Source organism: Pongo abelii, chromosome 6 (genome assembly GCF_028885655.2).
Source record: "Pongo abelii isolate AG06213 chromosome 6, NHGRI_mPonAbe1-v2.0_pri, whole genome shotgun sequence".
NCBI lineage: Eukaryota > Metazoa > Chordata > Mammalia > Primates > Hominidae > Pongo > Pongo abelii.
This window is the reverse complement of record NC_071991.2, coordinates 124,825,762-124,851,687: the sequence shown is the minus strand read 5'-3', so window position 1 is coordinate 124,851,687 and position 25,926 is coordinate 124,825,762. Positions and strand designations below refer to the sequence as shown.

General features: G+C 38.0%; 1 protein-coding gene across 11 annotated transcripts in view; it reads left to right on the top strand.

The window, feature by feature from the left end:
* The first annotated feature begins 10,551 nt into the window (after positions 1-10,551).
* The window catches only part of ZNF800 (zinc finger protein 800), a 48,646-nt gene continuing 33,271 nt past the window's right edge, over positions 10,552-25,926 (top strand). For 3 of the 11 annotated variants that reach the window (XM_063726157.1, XM_054559749.2, XM_002818405.6), the window contains exons 1-3: positions 10,634-11,305; positions 11,751-11,869; positions 17,204-17,299. In XM_063726157.1, the coding sequence (XP_063582227.1) occupies positions 11,809-11,869; positions 17,204-17,299 (157 nt within the window). In that variant the 5' untranslated portion in view covers positions 10,634-11,305; positions 11,751-11,808. Of the gene's footprint in view, positions 11,306-11,750; positions 11,870-17,203; positions 17,300-25,926 lie in introns of all 11 variants that reach the window. The other 8 variants (XM_063726155.1, XM_009243198.4, XM_063726154.1 and 5 more) reach the window with 8 other exon arrangements.

Genomic DNA, 25,926 nt, shown 5'->3' with positions numbered 1-25,926 from the left:
ACTTCCTGTCTTATTTATGGATGTATTCCTAGGACCTAGCACATAGGCACTAAGTAAATTTTTGTTGAATAAAGGGAAGAGACCTTGTCTTACTCATCAGTTTCGAATGATGTTTGGAATATAGCAGATACTCAGAAATATTGTTTGAATGGATTTACTGATAATTATCACAGGGTAATGATATGCTTTTTCTAACTTTATCTTACATACTAGTATAACAAAAGGTAGTTTCCAGTTATATAATTGATCATTAGTTTCTAATTATATTACAGATTCAATTCAATTCAGTTTACTCTTTTGCTTTGACCCTGATAATGTCTAAAACCTAAGTAAGATGATCAAGATCATTATTTAAAAGGAGTTTCTGTGATAAAGCCGTTGTTTCCTCCTCATAAATTACTTGTTAATAACAAAAGGAAAAATAGTAACTATGCAGTGGAGACACTAAATAACCCCTTAAGCCAGTGATGAAGATTACTATCAGACATCGCATGCCTCTGGATGTGATACCTCTTTTAAATATGCTGTCAATATTTTTTCATTATCCCAATAGAAATGGAAAGTCATTCACTCAGGCCCATGCAGTAACTTTCAATGATTGCCTGTTATGTGCCAGGTACTGTGCTAGATGGTGGCAAAACAAAGGGGAATATGTTTATTGAGGAAATTGAGACTAATGGGAGAGTCAGATATTTAATCAGAATGATGTAGTACAGGAGCAGGAGGATGGAGAAATTAGTTGTCTGTGGGAGCTAGTTTCATAGGAGTCACATCTGAGGTGGATCTTTAAGGGTGGAATAAGAGTTCTCCAGGTGGAGGGGAAAGATATCTCCAGGCAGGAGGAGTAGCATGTGTAAAGGAACAAAGCCTTGAAAAATTCAATAATCATGTCTAATTTTATGCCAGTTATAGTTCAGAGGCATTAAAACTGAGTTCAGCTACTTAAAAATACTTCCACTATGAAATATTACACACATAATAAAAGTGCATAAAACAACTATCAGCTTACTGAATTATTATAAAGCAAATATGCATGTAACAATCATTGAGGTCAAAATCTACAAAATGTCTAGTAACCCCAAAATCAGTACCCCTCCATTCAATACCACTTCTCTTCCTCCAAAGGTAACTATTCTTCTATTATTTTAATAGTTGCTTTAGAGTTATAGAAGGTAGTCTACCTTCTAGTGATAGACCACTTTGCATGTGGTATAAGACACTATTCTGATTTATTCATGTCTTTACATTTATTTATTTTGAGATGGAGCTTGCTCTGCCACCCGGTCTGGAGTGCAGTGCGCAATTTCGGCTCACTGCAACCTCTGCTTCCTGGGTTGGAGCCATTCTCCTGCCACAGCCTCTGGAGTAGCTGGGATTACAGGCACACACCACCACCTCCCTGGCTAATTTTTGTATTTTTAGTAGAGATGGGGTTTCACCATGTTGGCCAGGCTGGTTGCGAACTGCTGACCTCAAGTGATCCACCTGCCTCAGCTTCCCAAAGCGTTGGGATTACAGGCGTGAGCCACCATGCCCGGCCCAATTCATGTCTTTACTATTTAGAAATGCATTTCTATGCAAATCAAAACCACCATGAGATACCATCTCATGCCATTTAGAATGGTTATCATTAAAAAGTCAGGAAACAACAGATGCTGGAGGATGTGGAGAAATAGGAATGCTTTTACACTGTTGGTGGGAGTGTAAATTAGTATAACCATTGTGGAAGATAGTGTGGCAATTCCTCGAGGATTTAAAACTAGAAATACCATTTGACCCAGCAATCTCATATATCCAAAGGATTATAAATCATTCTACTATAAAGACAAATCCACACGTATGTTTATTGCGGCACTATTCACAATAGCAAAGACTTGGAACTAACCCAAATGCTTATCAATGTTAGACTGGATAAAGAAAATGTGGCACATATACACCATGGAATAGTATGCAGCCATAATAAAGGATGAGTTCATGTCCTTTGCAGGGACATCGATGAAGCTGGAAACCATCATTCTCAGCAAACTAACACAGGAACAGAAAACCAAACACTGCATGTTCTCACTGATAAGTGGGAGTTGAACAATGAGAACCCATGGGCACAGGGAGGTCAACATCACATACTGGGGCCTGTCAGGGAGTGGATGGCAAGGGGAACAAGAGCATTAGGAGAAATACCCAATGTAGATGATGGCTTGATGGGTGCAGCAAACCACCATGGCACATGTATACCTATGTAACAAATCTGCATGTTCTGCACATGTATCCCAGAAATCAAAGTGTAATTTAAAAAAAAGAAATGCATTTCCAAACACTAGTTAGTTAAACATTTTAACAGGTATAAAACATACAGAGAATTATGTACAATCACATATGACAGCTCAATGATTTACCATAAAATGAACATGGCACCATCACACAGCTATTGGAGTAGAACATCACCAATTACCCAGAAGCATTTCTTGTGATCTTTTCCAATCAATTACTGTCACTTTCTTCTTCCTCACAGGAATAAAACCATTCATTAGTTTTGTGGAATCATATAGTCTATGTGTAGAATTATACATTATCTGCATATTTTGTGTTTAACTTCTTTTATTCCACATTGGTTTTTTTAAGATTTCATCCATTGTTTTGTGTAGCCATACTCTTGCATTTTCATTGATCATATTCCAGTGTATAAACTTAACATAATTTATCCATTCAGTTGAAGAACGTTTGAAGAACGTTTTTGGATGGCATCAATAAAGTTTCTGTGAAGGTTATTGTACCTGTTTTTTGGTGTTTATGTGCATACATTTCTGGTGTGATATATACCTTAGGAGTAAAATTACTGGGTCAAAAGATAGTGGCATCTTCACATTTAGTAGATAATGTCAAAACAGTTTTGTACACTCTCATCAGCAATTTATGAGTGTTCTCATTGCTCCACATCCTCTCAATAGGAATTCCAAATCAGCATTTGGAATTGTCTTTAATTTTAGCCATTCTGCTGGGTAATAGTGGTATCTCATTGTGATTTTAATTTGCATTTATTTGTTAGTAAGTTTTAACATATTTTCATATTTTTTAACTTACAGAAAAATTTAAACATATGCAAAATAAACAGAATAGTATAATAAATCTTCCTGTACTTATCACACAGCTTCGACTGTTATCAACATTCTGCCATTCTTGCATCATCTATATAGCCACCCATATCCACTCCCACTCTATTACTTTTTACATTTTTTAAAGCTAAATTTGCTTACATTGAAAAATGTTAGTGGTCCAATTTTAACAAATGGATATACTTATGTAAACAACAGCTCTATTATCTTCCCCTAAAATTCTCCTGTGTCCCATACTCCCTCCCCACCCAGTTTAATTAATTTTTGCTTTGTTGAATTTCTGCACAGGGTAAGAATCTAGTGTGTTTGGAACATAAAGTGTGTGAAGTTGTGGCAGGACCAGGTTTAATAGTATTTTTTTGTGTACTGTATTTTAGGTCCTGCTGAGTGCTTTCTTCATTAACTGATTTCTCAAGAGAGGGTCTCATTAGAGTCATAAAACTTGTGAGTGATGGAGATAGGATGCTCAGATTTTTTCTGACTCCAAAATACAATCTTTGTACTAATGCTTTTTGTTGATTTGACTTATTAGTCTATGCAGTTGGCAGTCAAAAGGGATTTTGAAGTGCAGAGTAACGTCAGGTTTGTTTGGACTATAATTCTGTTGATAGTGTGGAATATTGGAGTGAGGTAGAGATCAGTGGTAGGGAGAGCACAGAGGTGTTTATGGCAATGGTTCAGAGGTGAGGTTTGGGACTAGGAGACTGATGGTGCATATGGAGAGAGGAAACTGTATTTCTTAGGCCTTTTTGAAGTATAACCAATAGCTTATGGTTCCAGGTTAGATGTTGGGGATAAGTGAGAAGAGAAACCTTGTACACAGGTAATTTTCATTACTTTGCATCTTTGCAGATGCTCCTCTCTATAATTCCAAGGCTTCTACCTTGGGTGCCCGAATCGATAGCAACACTGTTATCAAAATCTGGAAGAGGAAGAACAGGTTTGGTGAGAAGATAAATTCAGTTTTGGTCTGGCTAATTTTGACATGCCTGGGGAAATTCAGATGGTCTGTCTTATGGACAGTTACAAACAGAATTTAGAGCCTCTAGAAACAGGTCTGACCTGGAGATAAAACTTTAGGAATCATCAGAATATATATGTAACTGGAAGCACAGGCTCTGGTCTCAGACAGATTTAGGTTTAAAGATCTAGGTCTAGCTCAGACACTCATTGTCTGTTTCCTTATTGGTAAAATGGGATATCTAACCCAGGATCTTTGTAAGGATTTGATGGAAAAATAAAGAGCACTTAGCATGTTGTCTGAGTTCAGTAAGTGACAAAATTATCATTAGCTATTATTAGATTGCAATACAGCTAATATTTTTATTATTACTGTAATAGCTAACTTACTATAACAAAAGTCCCTTTTTTCCCCCATGGAATTTGCTTAAATGCTACATGAAATGCATTTCAATGAAAGATCTGTAGGGTATGGTTTGATAGCCACAATGGCGCATGGTGCATGCATCATTGTGTCATTTGGTAGGCAAGACCTATGAGTGCCTTTAGCACAGGGAATGGAAGATACAAAGCCATGTCAGCAGTTTTCTAGTAAGCAGCTTACCTCCAGGGTAGCAACCCAGTTATATCCACTCCCTACCCTCCTTAAAACAAGCATTTTAGGGAAAGGATTATCTTCGTTTTTCATGTTTTGTTGTTTGCAAAATACTTAGGTGTTATGTTCTACATAATTGATAATAGATCAACAATTTAATTTTTCCCTGACCCTTTCTACAATCTCAGACCCTATCTTGGCTCATAATTTGGTTTCTGCGTCATTTTGGATTTAGTTATGTGTGGTAAAATGCCACATCATAATCAAAGTTGTCAAAATCTGGACCAGAGTACATAGGTCCTTTAGGAACTATAATTGCTTCTACTTGATGTTAGGTTCTTATGCTGTGTTTTAGTGGGATCTGCTTCAAATAGATGGAAAACTAAGAATGAATCTTAAAACAATATTTGATGAGAAAAACAGTTTCAGTGAGAAAACTTAAGGAATCTTGAGGCATCACGCTACCTGACTTCAAAATATACTACAAGGCTACAGTAACCAAAACAGCATGGTACTGGTACCAAAACAGAGATATAGACCACTGGAACAAAACAGAGCCCTCAGAAATAATGCCGCATATCTACAACTATCTGATCTTTGACAAACCTGACAAAAACAAGAAATGGGGAAAGGATTCCCTATTTAATAAATGGTGCTGGCAAAACTGGCTAGCCATATGTAGAAAGCTGAAACTGGATCCCTTCCTTACACCTTATACAAAAATTAATTCAAGATGGATTAAAGACTTAAATGTTAGACCTAAAACCATAAAAACCCTAGAAGAAAACCTAGGCAATACCATTCAGGAAATAGGCATGGGCAGGGACTTCATGTCTAAAACACCAAAAGCAATGGCAACAACAGCCAAAATTGACAAATGGGATCTAATTAAACTAAACAGATTCTGCACAGCAAAAGAAACTGCCATCAGAGCGAACAGGCAACCTACAGAACGGGAGAAAATTTTTGCAATCTACTCATCTGACAAAGGGCTAATATCCAGACTCTACAATGGACTCAAACCAATGTACAAGAAAAAAACAACCCCATCAAAAAGTGGGCAAAGGATATGAACAGACACTTCTCAAAAGAAGACATTTATGCAGCCAAAAGACACATGAAAAAATGCTCATCATCACTGGCCATCAGAGAAATGCAAATCAAAACCACAATGAGATACCATCTCACACCAGTTAGAATGGTGATCATTAAAAAGTCAGGAAACAACAGGTGCTGGAGAGGATGTGGAGAAATAGGAACACTTTTACACTGTTGGTGGGACTGTAAACTAGTTCAACCATTGTGGAATTCAGTGTGGCGATTCCTCAGGGATCTAGAACTAGAAATGCCATTTGACCCAGCCATCCCATTACTGGGTATATACCCAAAGGATTATAAATCATGCTGCTATAAAGATACATGCACACGTATGTTTATTGCGGCACTATTCACAATAGCAAAGACTTGGAACCAACCCAAATGTCCAACAATGATAGACCAGATTAAGAAAATGTGGCACATATACACCATGGAATACTATGCAGCCATAAATATTGATGAGTTCATGTCCTTTGTAGGGACATGGATGAAGCTGGAAACCATCATCCTCAGCAAACTATCGCAAGGACAAAAATCCGAACACCGCATGTTCTCACTCATAGGTGGGAATTGAACAATGAGATCACATGGACACAGGAAGGGGAACATCACACGCCGGGGCCTGTTGTGGGGTGGGGGAAGGGGGAGGGATAGCATTAGGAGATATACCTAATGTTAAATGACGAGTTAATGGGTGCAGCACACCAACATGGCACATGTATACATATGTAACAAACCTGCACGTTGTGCACATGTACCCTAGAACTTAAAGTATAATTAAAAAAAAAGAAAACTTAAGGAATCACCAAGATTTATTTATAGAAGGCCACCAAATGGACTCAGTCAGTTGAAAGAATAAGTCTGACTAGTGTTTCCTTGTTTTACTGTTCTTAAAGCATTAAAAAAAAACAGTGGCTTTAATTAGCTAGTATCATTTTCAAAATAATTATATATTGTGATAGATTAAATGTGAAAATCATCACAATAATTCCTCCCATTCCTGAATGCATATCCTTTTGCAATGTGATTTTGCTGCTTCTCCCAGCAAGAGGCAAGTCTAAGTCTCTACTTCCTGAATTTATGCTGGCTCTTTGACTTGACTAACAAAATGTAGTGAAAGTGATGTCATATAAATTCTGAACTGAGGGCCTCAAGAAATCTTGTAATTTCTACTCTCTACTGGCTTGGCATGCTGCCACTGTATGAGGAAACCCAGGCTAGTATCCTTGAGGTTGAAAGGCTACAAAAAGAGAGGTCTAGCCAACAGCTGACACCAAATACTATGTGACTGTACCCAGTCAAGCCGCTAGTTGACTGTAGCATCTGCGTGGGTGACTCTAGACAAGGCCAGCCCAAATTACTAATCTTCAGAATTGAGAGCACATAAAATGACTTTAAGCCACCAATTCTGGGTGGCTATGCAGCAATAATATACTGTATATGTGTATGTGTGTATGAGAGATAGTGTCCTCTCACCTTGAGGATGACAGAATTTTAAACTATAAAATGGATTTACGTTAACCATTACGATGTAATTCTAGACTTTTAAGGATAAAAAGGTAATGTGTCACCTAGATTGCTGCAGTGAACAACGAAAGGGAAGGCAGATAACTTTTTTGGGATAGTTTGTGTGCATTGTTTTTAGAGGTAGGGTGATAATTCTAGATGATGTCTAAGGTTCCTTTAAGTTCTAGAGCCCTGTGAAATTTCAATTAAATTCTTGTAATTTAGCAACTCATTTCCTGTTCATGAACTTGCACACAGCATTTTAATATGCAATACCTTTCACAACTGGCAGGATCTACTGGCTTGTCTTTCGCATACAATGTGAACCAAAACAGCTATGGCATAGTGAAGGTAGCACAGGGTAGACAGTACAGTGTCATGGCTAAGTTCATGAGTTCCAGAGCCAAACTGCTTGGGGTCAAATGATGGCTCAGCTACCTATCAGCTGTAACCTTGGTGTATTAGTCCATTCTCACATTGCTATAAGGAAATACCTGAGACTGGGTAGTTTATAAAGAAAAGAGGTTTTATTGACTCATAGTTCTGCCGGGCTGGGGAGGCCTCAAGAAACTTACAATCACGGCAGAAAGCACCTCTTCACAGGGCAGCAGGAGAGAGAATGAGTGCCGGCAGGGGAAATGCCAGATGCTTATAAAACCATCAGATCTCATGAGAATTCACTATCAGAACAGCATGAGGGAAACCACCCCCATGATTCAATTACCTCCCACTGGGTCCCTCCCACAACACGTGGGGATTACAGGGACAACAATTCAAGATGAGATGTGGGTGGGGACACAGCCAAACCATATCACTTGTTAAGTCATCTAAACTCTCTTTACCTCAGTTTTCCCACCTGCAGAATGGAAGGATAGCAACACCTCATTAAATTGTTGATAGGATTAAATGAGCTAATATTGAGCTTAAAAAAATATTAACTACTCAATACATGTCAAATAGTAGTACTGTTAATTATAGTAGGGAGTAATCTAGGTCCTGACCCCAAGTTCCTACTGACTGGCACATTACTTAGTCTCTCTGGGTCTCAATTTTTATGATTCTTTTTTTTTTTGAGACAGAGTCTCACTCTGTTGCCAGGCTGGAGTGCAGTGGCGTGATCTCGGCTCACTGCAACCTCCGCCTCCCGGGTTCAATTGGATTATTTCATTTTTATACAGATATGTTTAATATTTGTTTTACCCACATGCACATTTCATCTTGACTCTAATTCTAATTTTTCAAAGATTGTCTAAACTTACTCTGTTAGCAAGCAATTTTGAGGACCCTCTGGTACTGACCACTTTGCATTCGAATATAAATAACACTACATTTGCTCACAAAACATACTTTTCTGTGTGTGTGTGTGTGGTGTTGTTTTTTTTTTTTTTAAACTCACACCTGGTCAGCAAACAACTGATATACCTGAAGCAAAGCCTTTTCAGGGTTCGAACAATTTAGACTTGCATATTCATTTTTAAGCCTATGTTAAATATGTTTATTAAATAAAAGTAGGAAAAGATCCTCTGAAAATGCAGAAAATGTTTTACCTCACATTTTACCACTCAGAGATCTCCAATGTAGATATTTTTATGTTTCTTTCAGTCTTTTTTCACTGCATTTTTTGGAGTGACATTGAGCTTTATTATTGTATGCCATTTTCATATTATTACAGCCTTCTTACTGCGTTTCAAAATTTTTCTGCTTATTCAAGTTTTATATACTTAATTTACAAATTTTGCAAAGTATACAATAAAGAAAATAAAAATTGTTCATAATTCCACTGTTACAGCCTACTGTTAAAATATCACATTTCAAAATACTTCCTTTTTGTTGCTTAAGCATATTCCATACAACTAAATTTTATATAAAATGTGATTTTTATTGGCTGCATAACACTATCACGGAAGTATCATAACTTATTTTACATTAATTTATAAACTGTGGCATTTCATATTTTAGTTTCCCGTTGGGTGATGCCTCTTGACTATGGGACAGATACATATGATCATACCACTCATGTGACTAGTTAAAGATCATGTTTCTATCCCTTTCTTGTCATCCCCTATAATCAGGCTGCTGCAGTCCCCGGAGACCTAATGCAAACGCTTCACCTCCCGACTCCCCCCACACCCCCCCCACCCCCGCCTCAGCCTCTCGTATGTAGCTGGGACCACAGGCACGCGCCATCCTGCCCGGCTAATTTTTTTTTATTTGGTTGAGAGGGGGTTTTGTCATGTTGCCAGGCTGGTCTCTAACTCCTGGGCTTAAGCGATCCTCCCGCTTTGACCTCCCAAAGTGCTTGGATTACAAGCACCAGCCACTGCGCCTGGCCCAACATTTTTAAAGTAACAAATGTATCAATTTACAACCTTTCCTTTGGGTTTTGAAAACTGAACTTTTTCTCTTCTAAACAAAGTCTATCTACTGAACTTCAGTTTTTGCAGGACGCCGCACAATGGCAGCTTAAGTTGGACCAACTGGAAAGGTTTTCAGTGGATCTTGGGGAGGATCGGAGATAAGGCGAATGGGCTTTATTCTCTTAAAATTTCCTGACCGGCAGTGGACACATATTTGCTTGATGTCACCAAGAGCAAGAATTACGTTCCAGGAGCTGGGAGGCAAACGACGGAGGCGGCTCCCTCGCCCCCAAGAAGCGGCCCTCGGTTGGCAGAATTTGACAGATGACTGGGATCTTCGAGGATTTTCCAAGCAGGATCGGGGCGCAGAAGAGGAGGGAAAGTGCGTGAGCGCACATGACCCAACTCCACTTTCAAGTTTGAGAAGCGGAGCTGCCAGGATAAATACCCATCTGCTACCAATAGATGCTTTCCCTCCCTTGGGCCTGATAAAAGAATCCCCAAGTTCCCGGAGGCATGCTTCTAAAATTGTTGGCAGGAAAAAAATAAGTTCAACTTTTGCCATTTAGCAATGCACTGACAGCCTTTTGGGGATCATCACTACTTATGGTTCATACATCTGCCCACCGCTTCCTAAGTCCTCTCCCAACCCTCCCCGAGTTTCAGTTCCACTGAACAGAGAACAGCGAGAGCAACAGTTTGGTGGCCGAGCAGCCCGTCTCCGTGGGCGCGCACGCCGCACCGCGGGCCTCACACCTCACCCTGGGCTTCGGCTCTCGGTCGACCCGAGACTCCTGCCGCGGCCCTGGTGTCCCCTGCTCCGGTTCCCTCCCCTCGGACACGTCCCTCGCGCCGGCGGCCCCGGTCCCCTCCCCACCGGCCGCGGCGGGCACAGCGCGTCGCCTACCCACAGGCGGGGGCGCCGGCCGGGCGCATGCGCGCGGCGCTCCCGGGCGTGCCGGCCACACTCCCCCCACCCACTCGGTGAGCTTGTCACTTCCTGCCCTCGCCCCATCTCCGTCCGGGGTCAGTCAGTCGCTCCCTGTCGCTGCCGGAGAGTCTCTGCTTCCCCCTTCCTACGCGCTCCGCGGCGGTAGCTCGGGCTCTCCGGAGGAGGGGGCGACAGAGAAAAAGAGAGGCTGACTTAATAAAGTTTCCTGAAACAACAACTACCACCGAAAAGGCCCAAGGTGGGGGGAGACCCCCCATTCTTCTCCGCCCCTCTCCTAAAGCCTGAGGGACCGTTGCAGGTGGAGCGGCGCTGGTGGGACCCGGGTTGCGGCGGCAGCCGTTGCCCAGGCGAGGGGAGCCTCAGGTCCTGCCCGCTCCGGTTCCGGCTCCTTCGGTGGTGGCGGCGGCGGCTGCTGCCGGGCGGTTCCTCCTGTCAACTGCCTCCGCCCGCGCGCCTCCCGCCTAGCCACACAGCGCGGAGGACGCCGTGAGCCGCCGCCGCAGTCGCCTCGGCCCGCGGAGGGACGTGGTGAGCTGTGGCGCTTCCGCGTCAGCGCTGGTGGGGACTCTTTGGGAGCGCGTCGGGCCCGAGTGCCGGTTCCCTCGCGTGGTCAGCGGAGGCTGCGCCAGGTGGGGCCCGCAGCCGCCTCCCACGCCAGGCTGTCCCCGCGGCCGCCCGGCCTGCCTTCCTTCCTTCCGCCCGCCCGCTGGCCCGCCCTAGGAGTTGAGTAAGTTGGGCGCACTTGGTTGTGGGGACGGGGTCTCCGCCAGGGAGACCCCAACGCACGTGCGTAGCGGGAGAGCGAGGCGTGGGCCAGCAGCCGGCGGGAGCGGCACCTCTGTAGTCCCGGAGCCCGGCGGTGCCCGCCGCACTCTGCGCTCCGTTTCCGCGCGCCCGCCCGAGACGGCGAGGCCGCAGCCGCCCGCGCTGCCGGCCAGGCCTTCGCCCCTGCGCTGCGCACCCGAGGCTGCGTTTCCGGGTAGGGCGATGAACCTGTGTGAGGAGTTTGGGCTGCAGGAGGGTTTGTGCGTCTTTCTGTTTTCTTTTCGAGAGGGAGATGCGGGTCCGTGGAGGGAAAGCGGAGAGCTGATGATGGGAACGTATCTGGAAAATGCAGCCAGTGCCCCCCAGGAAGTTCAGGGCGAGTGACGGGTTTGTGCTTCTTTCAACAGCCACGCCGCAATGAAGAGCTTCTTACAGTGAAAGCAAAGTAGGTCGAGTCCACTGAAAATGCCTTTAAGGGACAAATACTGTCAGACTGACCACCATCATCACGGATGCTGTGAACCAGGTAGACCCCTCTTCGTCCGCAGTTGCTTTGCCCTCCATCAGAGCCACTCTGCCTTCTTTCTTTCTAGTTTTTTTCCTCCTGCCCCAGTAGTCATTCTTAAGCAGGCTGTGATATTCCCCAGCATAAGCCAGTTATGAAGCTAAAAGCTTGTACAAACAAGAGGTCTCCCCTGCTTGATCCCTTAAAAAAAGTAATGCAAGTGTCACGTTAAACCATTTCCACAAGATCAGTCGCTCAGTCTTTTTTCTTTCTCTTTCAAGGCATCCTGCAGTTAATATACTCCTATGGTCTGTAAATGTTTAAAATTGAAGAGAAAGGAAAACATAGAATACTAGATTTGTTGTCGTGAAATTGTTTCACTGAAACTTTAAAAATTAAAAGTTTCTTAGGCATTTTAATCAGCAAGTAGTTCTGAAAGTCTAAAAGTGAGTTTAGTTTGGGTTTTAAAAGTTTGTTGAACTCATTGGGAGAATCAGGTTTTGCTAAGCGCAACCTTTAAAAAAATTTCTTGGGCAGAACATATTATATTGCAAAATAAAAGAGAAATCTCTTTTTTTATTTAGGTAGAATACATAATTATTTCCAGGGTATTTTATGGAATGAAACTTGGCTTTAGTTGAGTTTATCATATGAAAAAGTTTTTCGGAGTCTCATGAAGAATACTAGCAAACTTTGATAAACTTGATATACTGTTGACAGTTCTACTTAGAACTTTGATATGCTTTATGACAATCATTAAAAGGTATAACTTAAAAGGGAATCATTGAATGCATACCATCACTAAATCAAATAAAGGCTATGCTATTCTAGTTTAAAGGCAGATGTTTATCATTATTTTTGACCTAAAAGTTATTAGATTTTTAATACATTTGCTTGCTTTTTGTTGGAGTATTTTAACTGCACTTATGTACTTGGATTTTATCACAGTAGAGTTCATTTTAGGTAATTTTCTGATTAATGGAAAAAAATGTTATCAGTAGAAGGGAAGAGCTTCCATTTTAAGAAAACTTTGCTACAGATAAGGATAAAATTTGTACTACAACCCTATCTCTACTGTACTTTGCTGAGATCAGTAATAACTTACCTGTACTAATAAAACAGGCAATCCTTGGATGGGATCCAGTTTCTATTGAACTGCTCTTGACCTGTTTAACTTTCAGGATCCTTTCACACTGCATATTTTGTGTATTTGAACTGCAGATATATTGCTTAAGTTTTACTGATCTCGAATGGAGTTTGCTAGTTTTGAGCTATACAGATGTGAGTGCCATTTAAACTCATGTTCCACTGACCTTTTAGTCTAGTTTTTTTTTTTTTTCTGAGAACACTTTTAATCATTGAAATTGAATTAGTTAATGAAACCATCTTATTTAGGAAGAAATTTATTTGATCATTCATTTCTTTAACAAATTGTTATTGAACATCTATTGAGAGCACTGTCGAAGGCAATGGGGATATAAGTGGTGAACAAAGACAGATAAAGTCCTTTCTTTATAAAATGTTTGAGTGGGAAGAGGTAGACATAAAGAAGTAAACAAATAAGCTAATTTGTGATTATACCAGTGTGTTCTGGTAATGAAAGTTTTCTGAAGACTTTAATGTCTTTAAAGATGTTTTCTAGACTTGAACTTTTTAATGTGTATTGAAATGTTTTTGCTTGTTTTTTTTCTCCCCAACTAGCAGGAACTCAGATAAAATTGTATTAGTTTAAAATTTTCATCATCTTTTACTAGAAACTTTTTCCATGCAGGTTAATTTTCAGGCTTATCACGTCAACAGTAGTTACTGTTTTCTTGCCTTGTTAGCTTGAATCAAACTTTCTGAGAATTTTGTTGAATGGAAAGCTAGAAGTTTGTTAACTTATAGGGTAGTTCATTGTCATTATTTCAGGGGAAGGTATATGCTGAGTGGGTAGGATATTTCCAGGACTGAAAGAAATATGTTGTAGTGTGATATCTTTTAAAAGATCATGTCCACAGATGGAGGGAAGATGACATAATGTTTGATAAAAATCTGTCCACATTTGGATTATGAATACTGGGTGAGTCTCCAGAGGAGAACAGTATATTCCTGATGAGGCCATTTTGCCTTGAAGAGATAGGTCAATTTATAGTGAAGGGTGGCACTATAACTGACAGTGTATGTATTTTCTTAGTTATGTTTTAAGATTTTATTAACAGAAATTTCCAAACCTTCAAAACTAGATAATATGAGGAACTTGATGTAACCATCACACAACTCCATCAGTTGTTGTTATATGGACAATCTCTTTTCCTCTATGTTCTCTCCTCCCCTCCTCCCCCAATTCCCCTCTCTACCTTCCACTTACTCTCTCTCCCCCTAGTTTTGTAAGCAAGTCCCATACATCATAAGTAGAAGGATCTTTTAAGGGCCTTGTTTTAAGGGAGGAGAGACTCTTAAAAAAGTCCATATTATATTCTGGGAAATGTGTTTTTGGAAGGGTGTAAGGAAAGATGTTCTGAGGATTTGGGTTTTTTGGTTGGAGAAAGATTTTTTTTTTTTTTCTAAATGGTCATGTAACCTGGATGGGTCTGATCTTGGGAGGATGATAGGCTATGTAAGAAGCAATTTTATAAATTATTAATATAATAAAGTTTTCTAGAGTTGAGGGTATGTTTTCAAGTGAAGGAAGAATTGTATCTTTAGAGTGGGAGCTACACAGATGTGTATACCGAGTGGTTGTGTCCAGGCACAGCTAAGCTAATCCCGGGCTTATTTTGAATGTTATCTCAGGATGTGTATGTGTTCTGGTGGTAGCAGTGTTCTGAGGGTGGTGGGTAAGAATATTTAGCTTTAGCTTTAAAATGAGGTGCTGTCATGTGGAAGTGGAAGTTAGTGTATTTTATACAGAAGGTTTTCTGGAACACATTTGTAAATGCAGGAGCTCTAAGGAGAAGAGTCTGTTTTTCCCAATATCCTTCCCTTATTTATTTCTGTTTTTTTGTCCTCCAGTTCTAGAATTCTTGTAACTGATAGAGGCAGACTTTGAAGCATTTAGTTTTTTACAGTAGTGTGGGTTTTCACCCTCTTTTATGTAGTTATCATTTTTTTTGTAAGTAGTTACCTGTTGCTATAATGTGCAAATAGGAGAAATCAGTTTATTCAAGTAGATGATACTGGTCTGTTTACAAACTTCTGTTTTCCTAAGAGGTTTAATTCTCTTTCTCTAAGATTTTGAAAAAAGATTTTTTAGTTTTTGGTGTCAGGAAAGCAATTGATGGATACACGTTGGTGATAGTGATGGTAGAATGTTTATTGAGCACTTACTATGTCCCAGGCTCTGTTTTAAGCAGTTGATCTGCATTAGCTTATTTAACCCCTATACAACCCTATAATTTAAGTACTTTGAAAATCTCCATTTTAGACCTGAGAAAAGAGAAATCAGAGAGTTTAATGTGTCCTAATTGTATCTAGTAAATGGCAGAAAAAGAATTTAAACATAGAGAGTCCAGGTCTGGATTCTTATGTTCTTAATCGCTGCAGTTAGTGCCAATGTCAGATATTCTCAAAATGAGTGTGTGTATGTGTGTGTTCTTAATTAATCTAAAATACACCTAAATTAATTAATTAATTAATTTGTTTATTTATTTATTTTGAGTCAGTTTTGCTGTGTTTCCGAGGCTGGAGTGCAGTGGCGTGATCACAGCTCACTGCAACCTCTGCCTCCTGGGCTCAAATGATCCTCCCAGCTCAGCCTCCCACGTAGCTGGGGCTAGAGGCATGAGCCACCACGCCTGGCTAATTTTTGTATTTTTTGTAGAGATGGGGTCTTGCCATTTTGCCCAGGCTGGTCTTGAGCTTCTTGGCTCAAGTAATCCTCCTGCCTTGGCCTCCCAAAGTGCTGGGATTACAGGCCTGAGCCACCGCACCAGGCCAAGTGTCTCTTAAAATTGGGGAAATTTTGCTTGATGAAATGAGTTGGTCCCAAAACATCATTCCTCTTGTTTGTGTACACTGAGCACTAGACTTGAAGCATAAAGAAGAATCTAAGCCTGTATCTATATACATAGTACAGTAGACTAGTTTAGCCCCCCATCAGAAAGCTAAGTACTGTCTAAGCCTAAACCCTGAAGCAAGAGTATCACACATTGTTGAAATCACCCTTCATTTCTCCTCACACTAAGCGGGTGGTCCTGTGTTACGATGGTCATAGTTGAGTAGAACATTATAGCATATTTTAAAAAGATAATTAAAATGGTCAGTTTTTCTCTACCACAACTGTCTCTGTTTGATAACTGATGAAGAAACCCAGTTTTCCTTTTCTGTTGCCTTTATTCATATTACTGTAATTTATTATGTATCTATACTACTAATCTGAGAATCTTGGGAATTAGGGATAATATAAACCTCTTTATGTAAAAATGAAATTTTTAATTTTTAAAATGGAAAGATTATTTTTACTTATTGTAAAAATGTGTCCTTTCTAAAATGCGTACTTCTAAAAGCCAGACTCTGAAGCAGCATTGAAGTGTGAGGCAGAAAGCAAACATCCCTGAAAATCCACCGTAACAGCATTTATACATATATACAAATATATATAAAATTTATATATTTTTGCATCTACCTATGTATTAATGTAAATGGGATCATATTCTATAACGTGTTTGTTGCTTAACAATTATTGCCATCCTTTGTTGTGAATACACATAGAACTAGTTCATGCTTTCTAACAGCCATGAAAAAGTCTGTCCTATGGACATTTCATAGTTTATTTAATCTGGTCACTATTAAGAGACTTTTAAGTTGTTTGAAATTTCTCCCAATTATATACAGTGCTGCAGAGCACTACAGTGAACATTCTTCTGCATCCATCATTGTGCACTTGTTCAGTTATTTCTTTAGGCAGTGATTTTTGACATTTTGCTCATAAATATCCAGAGTTATACCAGATTATCCAGAGGATTTTGGAATGGTTTATGAAGTGTGGCTAGGCCACCATTGCCTTAGAATTTTGATTAAATATAGTGTTTCCTCTTCAAGGGGAATAAAAAGGCAAACATGAAGAATGTGTACTAAATAATACCAAAATAGTAAGGTCTTTGTATTGAAACCTAATATCTAGCCTTAAGTAGCCTTAATTTAGCCTTTAATTGAGAATAGTTTTAGTTTTTTTCTCCATTGTTTCATTTTGCCTTACAAAGATGATGGTTAATTATATATATCTCTACATATTATATATACGTGTGTGTGTGCGGGCACAAGTGTGATTATCCTTAATGTAATTGTAGAAAGCCATTGTTTTACTTTAATAGTAAATGATTTAAATAACCCTTTTTTTGTGGGGATTGGGGTGGGTGTTTGTCTTCCATGTAGTTTATATCCTGGAACCTGGAGATCCTCCTTTGTTACAGCAACCACTACAGACATCCAAATCTGGTATTCAACAAATAATTGAGTGCTTTCGATCAGGTATGAATGTTTTAGGATATATTTTTCAGTCTTCACATAGTAGTTAAAAACTACCTAGAAGTCCTTAGAAATAATTTTTAAAAAACATTAAAATGTATATGTTGGCTTTCTTTATAGAATATTTAAAATTTTCATATTTTAAAAAAGTGGATGTATAAATATTGACTTGGTCTAGAGATTATTCTTCAGTACTATATATGGTATATTAATTTTAAAATAAATTTGTTTAGTATGATTTAAATAAATATATTATGTGGTGTATTTTCTGGTAAAGCACTTCTTAAAGATCCATTGATATCTTTTGGCATGTTTTGTGTAAACTCTCAAAAGGCAGTAAATTATTCTGGGTCTTCATGAGCTTTGGTACAGTAGATTACTCAGAATGTCTGAGATGTCATTTGTTCTAGGTTAATTACCTTATTTATGTTTGTGTGATTCACCTTCTTCTCCCTAACCCTTGAGTTTGTGGAGTTTTGGTATCTTTAATAGAGCACAAGATAGAAGAAAGACAATATTCCAGCCCTGATATCTTCAGGTAGATTTGCTTAGATATTATTTTCATTAGCTGATAATAAGAATTAGCTTTATAATAAATATAATTGTGTAATTGCAATCCAGTGTTTTAAAATAGGTATTACTTACAACATGTGAAATGATTGGGAACTGTTAGCACCCCTGTGTTGTCAGTAAGATGTTAGGTTGCTGTGATTCCTGTAATCCACTTGTCCACCCCTGGTGTATTTGGCTTCTCTGACATTACAGAGTATTCACTCAGATGTGAACAAGCAAATAAATATAACTGACGGACACTTAGAGGATTAGAATACCTTGTCATTATTTTAAATCTTAACTACCTTAATGAAAAATTTCTGAGGTTCAAAGGAAAAAATAATTCATATGTAACTACTTGTTTTGTATTCATGAGATTTTTTGAGATGCTTGTTTCTAAATTGTTATAAACGGGGAAATCATATATTTGCTTTACTTTAGGATTCTAAGAAATAGAATCTAAATTAAAACATTTATTTTTTCTCTGACTCTCCAAAAGATCCATTTCTCAGACTTTTCATCTGTAGTACTCATGGCATTGCTTTTATCTGTATTTAATTTAGGAAGTATTGCTTGTATACCAAGTGCCTATCCTTATATTGGATGGTGGTATAAACTATTTTAGGGATTTTTTATTGTTTGATTTTTACTTTTGATAATTGCCTTCGACTAACAGATAATTTACAGGTCAAATTTTCTTGTGATAAGTTCAATTAAAATAGAATTTTACTTATTAGGGACAGTATTTATATTTCTGGCATAACAGAAAAAATGGTTTCTGTTTGTTTTAGCTTCTTTTAGAATAGAGATTAAAGGGTTTTTTTGGTTCTTTCTCATACCATGGAAATGACAGCAATAGCTTTTCATATTTAGTAATATTACTTGTTATAGGTTTCTTTTTTAAAATTCTTAATTTGGAATTAATGAAGTTATACTGTGTCAGTTTATTATAGTTTTTTAAATTAAGAAGTTAGAATTAGGCCGGGCGCGGTGGCTCACGCCTGTAATCCCAGCACTTTGGGAGGCCGAGGCAGGCGGATCACGAGGTCAGGAGATCGAGACCATCCTGGCTAACACGGTGAAACTCCGTCTCTACTAAAAATACAAAAAATTAGCCGGGCGTGGTGGTGGGCGCCTGTAGTCTCAGCTACTTGAGAGGCTGAGGCAGGAGAATGGCGTGAACCCGGGAGGCGGAGCTTGCAGTGAGCCAAGATAGCGCCACTGCAGTCCAGCTTGGGCGAAAGAGCGAGACTCTGTCTGAAAAAAAAAAAAAAAAAAAAAGAAATTAGAATTAGTTAAGTCATAAGTGCTTTGACTTGTTAAAAAACCGCCTTTTCAACAAGAACCTGTACCCAAAATCTGTGTGGTTACAGAATTAAAAAAGATTCCAAAAATCTTTTTTAATTTTAGAAGGCAAATATTTAAAGATTAAATTAATTATTTTCTTATTGTGTTGTGATCATATGTGTTCTCTGTGTTTGTCATATTTTTACTCTCTGAGCTAAAGAAGTGAGGCAATGAAACGGGTAATTTGAAATGGTAAAATTCCAAAGCCATTTTATGTTGATGTTTTGAACTGCGTTCTTTTTAAAATGGTATCAGCAAATTTGCCTTTTGAGTTATTTTTTATTTAGGCAAATTCTGAAAATACTATTATTTTAATTTTCTGAGTACCCAACAGTTTAAGTTAGAGGTGATTTAGAAATATGCTGAGTGGTACAAAGAAACTAATTTTGGATTAAAAAAAGAATTATTTTACTTCATTAATGTATCCTGTAACTAAGAAATTTTAATTTGTTCAAGATAGTAGTCTCTTGCATTTCTGGTTAATCTAATGTCTACTATGGTAGCCCTTCTTTAGCACTAAGGCATTTAAGCTGAGACTGACTAAAACCTTGGGAGAATGGTACGGAAGTCTGGACTGTATAACTTTGGGACAAAGATACCTTCTAGCTCTGAGGCTCTGTTCTTCCTATTCCACTCTATTCCCAAGCACACTCTCAACGACTCATCTATTTCTAGGCTCTTTCCATTACAATTAGGTCACACACATTGCATTTAAAGAACTATCCTGGTGGTGCTATGTATCTTTGACAGATATTTGAAGATAGAACCCTGAAGTCCATGCTTTTGCTCTTGTTAACCTATAGGGTATAAATCAGGTTGAATAGTAGTAATATGTTAGGTTATCTACCTTTATCTTCAAGCTTAGATAGTTATCTTCAACTGCTGTATCATCTCCTTTTGTGTCTCACCTTCTGCCTACACTGGGCTGTCTATGACCAGGTATTAATTCCTATGCAAGCTGTAAGTTCATAAAAGGTTCTGTCTTATGAAGGAGTTGACTCATTTTTAATGTCCACCGCTTGATGTGTGCTATACTGACTGCTTGACCAGTTTTAACCCATCCTGTTTGCCTGACACTTCAGCTTTTGCTTTGAACTGTTTTCTTGGATTTAAATTACAAATTCTTACTGACTTCTGGTATATCTTTATTAGTCTGCTTAACTTGCAAATTAAGTTAAATGGGTTTTTCTTTTTATAATAAGTAATATGTGTCTGTGGTTTTAAATAGTAAAGTACAAAAGGGTATAGAGGAAAAAATAAGTTTCTATACTATTCTGTCCTTCAGTTCCCCTTTGCTCAGGCAACACTGCTACATGGCTTATGTGTCTTCTTCCAGAGACCTTTTATACATATACAAACGTATATCCCTCATTTTCTTCTTAACACGAATGGTAGCTGACGCTACATACTCTTGTGTACCTTTGCTTTATTAACTGTAGATTCAACTATTTATTGTTGACATCAGTCCAGAGATGGATGCCTCATTTTTTAAGAAGGCTGCGTGTTTTGCAGCTGTAGGTTTTCCACTTGGAAATTCCTGATGATTGGCTGACTTGAGACCTGCTGTTTGCTCTGAACCCCTGGTTTCTTGTACTACCTTGACTGTGCCTTATACCCTTTGTGTAGTCTTGTTTTGGCTGTGTCATTCTGCTAGGATCATGTTTCTAATATGGTGTCTTCAAATTTCCCTCCTCTCTATAACACTTTCAGTTTATCTTCCTTCCTCTTTGACCTCTCTCCCCAAACCAAAACAAAATTTTAAATAGCAGGTAAAAAGTGTGCTACCTTTACATATTTATTAAATATCTTTTATGTGTTTATTAAATTGGTTTAGTTGAGTTCAATATTCTTTCAGAATCTCTTAGTTGTCTGCTAGAGGCAAAGGAACTGTAGAATGCCCCTATGGTTAGAAAGAGAAAAATGAGGGGAAAAGAAAAGGATAATCATTTTGTCTGGTATTCAAGACTGGTCTTTAATATGAAGCCGACATCTTCTTTTTAAATTCTTGAAATATATAATATTGTAAGAAGAGAAATATATAATTTGTAGAAAAAAGATTGTACATGTAGAATATGCTAGAGCGGTACGTGCAGGGAACTCTTTTTGTGACTCTTAGGGAGGAATAAATTGTAACTTTCATTGTATGGTAATGAAAAATGAGAGTTAGCTTCATGTGATGTTTGCTGTCATTAACTTTCTAAATTTGGGTTTGGTCATTTAACTTAGGCTTTTTTTTTTTTTCCTCCTTAAAACAACTTTAATTGCAATTAGTTTAAGCTCTGACTGAATGCTGATGCTTCAGTCCTGATTCTGAAGGCAAAGCGTAGGGTGGACGTGATTTTTCTGAGGTACATAGGAGAGTGCCATACCTGTGATGGCTTTTTTTGTTGTTGTTGTTATATAGCAGTTATAGGAAATTTAAAATGGGACTTTTTTTTAATAAGAAAAAAGTAGATTTGTTTTCCTTACATTCATATTCAAAGCATGTCATCTGGTGTTACGTTCCCAAGACAACAGCCATTTATATTGGTCTGTGAGTTTCTCAGTGGGGGAAAGACTGTATCTTTCATATTTCCAATGAGTAACAGTGTACCTGGTATTTAATATGTGCTCAATAAGTGTTTGTTAGATTAAACTAAAAGATTCCCCAAGTAGGCACTGTCCTAAGATAATTTTATTCTACTTACACGTTTATTGTGGTATGTGGCAGTGCTCTATAATTAACATATGTATATATTTAACCAACCCTTATTGGTGATAGTTTTAGGATAAAACTTTCAATTTCTTAAGTTTTCTTTGTATCTTTGAATCCTTACGTTAAGGATGATCAGTAAGAAATTTCCTTCAGGAGTTGTGATGAGGAACATACATTTATTTACTTGCAGTGTTTTGATGATATTGTAGTTAAGTGGTCATCTTAAAGAAGATTGAGTTTATATTTGAGCCAATAGTAAGCAAGCAGTATACCATTTAAGAAGCATTCTTGTCATCACTTAAAATGGGCGTTGACCAAAAATGTCAGTGCATTAAGTAAGAAAATGAAACCTTGTCTTTGTCTAGCATAGAAGAGTTAGAATTAATATTGTCATATTGTAATGTGACTGCCATCCAACCCAATGTAAAATTGAATACTGATTCCATTTGAAAAAATATTTTAAACGTTTTCACCAGTACATGCAATGCACTTGCCATTAAAGAATAACACAAGATAAACCCTTGATGAAATTTAAGTAATTTTTATTGAGCACCTATTACGTGTGAAAATCTGGAGTATACAGTCATTAATCTTTAGCTATCAAAAGCCTTTCCTTTGGAGGGCTGGATGTTTGAAAGGTACTGATCTATGTAAGCAGTAAGTGGTGATTTCTAAGATAATTTAAAACCCTAAGGCAAGAAAGAGAGCAGTATAGGAAAAGAAGAAGGAAGTCAGCATGGCTGTCTGTTTCTCAGCATCAAGAGCTGTGGAGGAACTTTATGTTGCTGTCTAGATGACCTAGTCTGTTGTCTCAGGTGACAGGAAGTTTTAGCTGTTGACAGAGGCACTTACAGTTGGCTGTGTCCAATTGTAAGTGAGCAGAGCAATCAGAAAATGGTAGCTGACTTTGAATAGAGCCATTCCGTCTCCATGGGAAAAAATAACAAAATCTTAAATGGTGTCTGAAACTTAAGGGAAAAACTTTCATTATCTCTGTTTGTGGACTGAGACACACCTTATTTTTCTCATTTGTTAAATATGTAAGTGGAATTAGAAAAGTTTTAAAGTCTCATTTTTGACTCCTCAGTTAACTTCACATAGATTTAAAATTTCTTATTTTTAGAGAAGGTTTTTTTAATACATAGAGCTCTGTAGTATTTCCTTTAGCAAATGTCAGTCATGCATTATCCTGAGAGCTGGGGTAGCAGTGAGCATCAGAGATATCTTCTCTGTTCTAATCTTCCAGTTTAATGGGGATATGGAAAAGAAATTAATTACAAAACAGTGGATAAGCTAGTATAGATGTCTAGGGTGCTATGAGAGTGTAGGTGAAGAATTTTTAACAAACAAACAACAACAAAAAACAGAGAAGAGGTTGATTATTGAAGGCTTCCTGGAGGAAGTGACATCTATACTGGTATCTGAAGGATTGTTAGAAGTGAGTCAGATCAGGAAAGTGGGAGAGTGTTATAGTCAGAGAGGAAAAAACATAGGTGAAGGCCTGAAAAGTGAGGGAAAGAGAACATTTGATGTATCTGTGGACCTGAAAGAAATCTGGAGTGCTTGGATCAACAATAACACACACTTTCTCTCTCTCTCCCTCTGTGTGTGTGTGGGGGGGGGGTGTGGGGGGTTGGGTGGGGGTAAGGGGAAGCATTTGTGATTGATAATTAAGATTGATTAGTTAAGGTTAGAGGCAAATATTTTTTTTGGATGTTTATTGAGAATAAATATGCAGTCCCTACTGAATATAACTTAACCGTATAATTAGGACTAATTAAGAAATTGATAGTGTCTTTATTTTTCTGTGATTGAGAACCTGGTAGGCAAAGTGGTATGTCTGATTTAGGGATGCAGTCTTATATTTTACACTTGACTATTTTTTATGTATAACCTCATGTTGTTTACAGACTGATTATTTTATGCTTTAAATCTGCAGCCATGTACATGTATCCTATTTAAATCTTAAGTTGAATTCTTAAGTTAAACCTAGTTCACATTATTTTGGTGTTCCTCTTCAATCTTTTTTGACTATTCTTAAAGGCAGAATTAAATCTGTATTATGGGTCTAGCAGGTTTTGTAGTTTAGAATCAGTGTGCAAAAGTTTCCTGTTTTCTTCCCACTGCTACTATACTCACCTACACTTCCTGAGAAATATATATAGGTCAATTAGGCTTAGCCAAAGCATTTTTTAAAATCAGTCTACCTCTCATAGTTTGTCATTCACTTATGAAGTTAACTATGAACTAAATATATTAGCAGTCCGCTGCCAAGATATTTTGTAATGTGAAATGGACTTCAGAAATATATATATGAGAATTTACTTTTATGTAAAGAATAACACAGGCTATTCTCTGAATCTTTTTAAATTTATGTTTTCTGATTTTGTGGTAATAAGGACTAGTGGAGTAAACACAGATTTGGATTTGGGAAATGGTAGAAATTATTTTATTCTATACATTTTTTCCAGTAGAAACTCAAGTATATAATTTCACTGGGATTTAGGTTCATATTTTCTTTAATAATTCTTCAACTTAGGTTTGGTTAGGTTTGTTCTATTTTACAACATGAGTAAACCAAAGTATAAAGATTATGAAGCTTTTTAAGGACACACAAGTAGATAATATCAGATTTGGAATCTCTCAAGACTTAGTAAAGTTGTGATAACCTGGTAACTTTTTTGCAGTAGAATTTTGAATGCTTGGATCAACAATAATTATCTCCCTCTCTCTCTCTCTCTCTCTCTCTCTCTCTCTCTCTCTCTCTCTCTCTCTGTCTGTCTCTCTGTGTGTGTATGTTGTGGGGGTGGGGGAAATGATTTTATCATCGTTTTCAAAATGATAAAATACACTTCAAAGATTAAATGTAAACAGATTGCAAAAGATTGAATCTGGGCTATTTAACTTTTATAGACCCTACTATATTAATTATACTTCTAAGATAGTTTATACTCTTTAGTAGTCCCAGAGCTTAATAGATGGTTAAATGCTTCTTAAATGACACAACACTTTGCACCTAGACAGTCTTAAGGATATTTTTCAGGGTACTTGGGTCTTTTCCTGTTCAAGTCAATATATTGTCATTTAAAAAAAGTTTTAATTTGAGGAAAGTAAAGGTACATTAATTAGTAAAGTACTGCAGATCAGTTTTGCCACCTTACCTGTGGCAAAGACCTGTAGGAAAGTAGTGACTAAAGACCTTCTGTTTGTATTTTATTTCTGGTGGATGTTTTTATTTTAAAGATCAGGTGCTTTTTACCATTTATTTTTTCTCTGCCTAAAGATATTCTTTCATAGTACTTAGGTTCCCTAGATTAGTAGCATTTCTTTAACAAATAGTTTTTGAGCATTATAAGAGCTGAATACGTTACACTTGTAAATAAGATAGGCTTATTCTTGGCTGCTTTGGGGTGTATAATCTAGTAGAGAAGATAGGCATTAAATTAGTAATTGTATCAATACTTAATTAATTGTAATTGGGGTGTTTTAAGGGAGAAAGGCTTTGAATAAATTTATAGTGCTGTCAAGAGGCGTAAGCAAAGTTCAAAATTTTGTCTCAGTATAGACAAAGAATCTCTACTTTGTAGAGAATCACGCTAAATAGCCATAATCCCATGTTGGCCCAGAACCTGAAGTAATTTGAGCTGAATTTAAAAAGAAAAGTCACAGGCAGTCCTGTAATACAGTTTTGACCTTCTTTAAGGAATAAGGGGAAAATGTATTGAAAAACTCCTTGCTTACTTCCTAATACAGAAAAGAGCTTGAAAGAACGAGCCAAAAAGTTTGCCAGAGAATAATGGGGGAACATTTAATTTTTCTGCCCTACTCCAAATCTATTAAATCTGAACCTCTAGGGGAGGGCTTTGTACATCTTTATTCCCAGCTCATTGTAATGATTAACCTCATGTCAGAACCACTGCCTTGGGATATATCAAGAATTGATTGGCTGCTGAAGTGGGAACAAAGCATCAATTTTAGTTGTCCTGATTTCCAAATGATAGTAGGGTTTTACTTAGAATTTAGTCTATAACTTAAT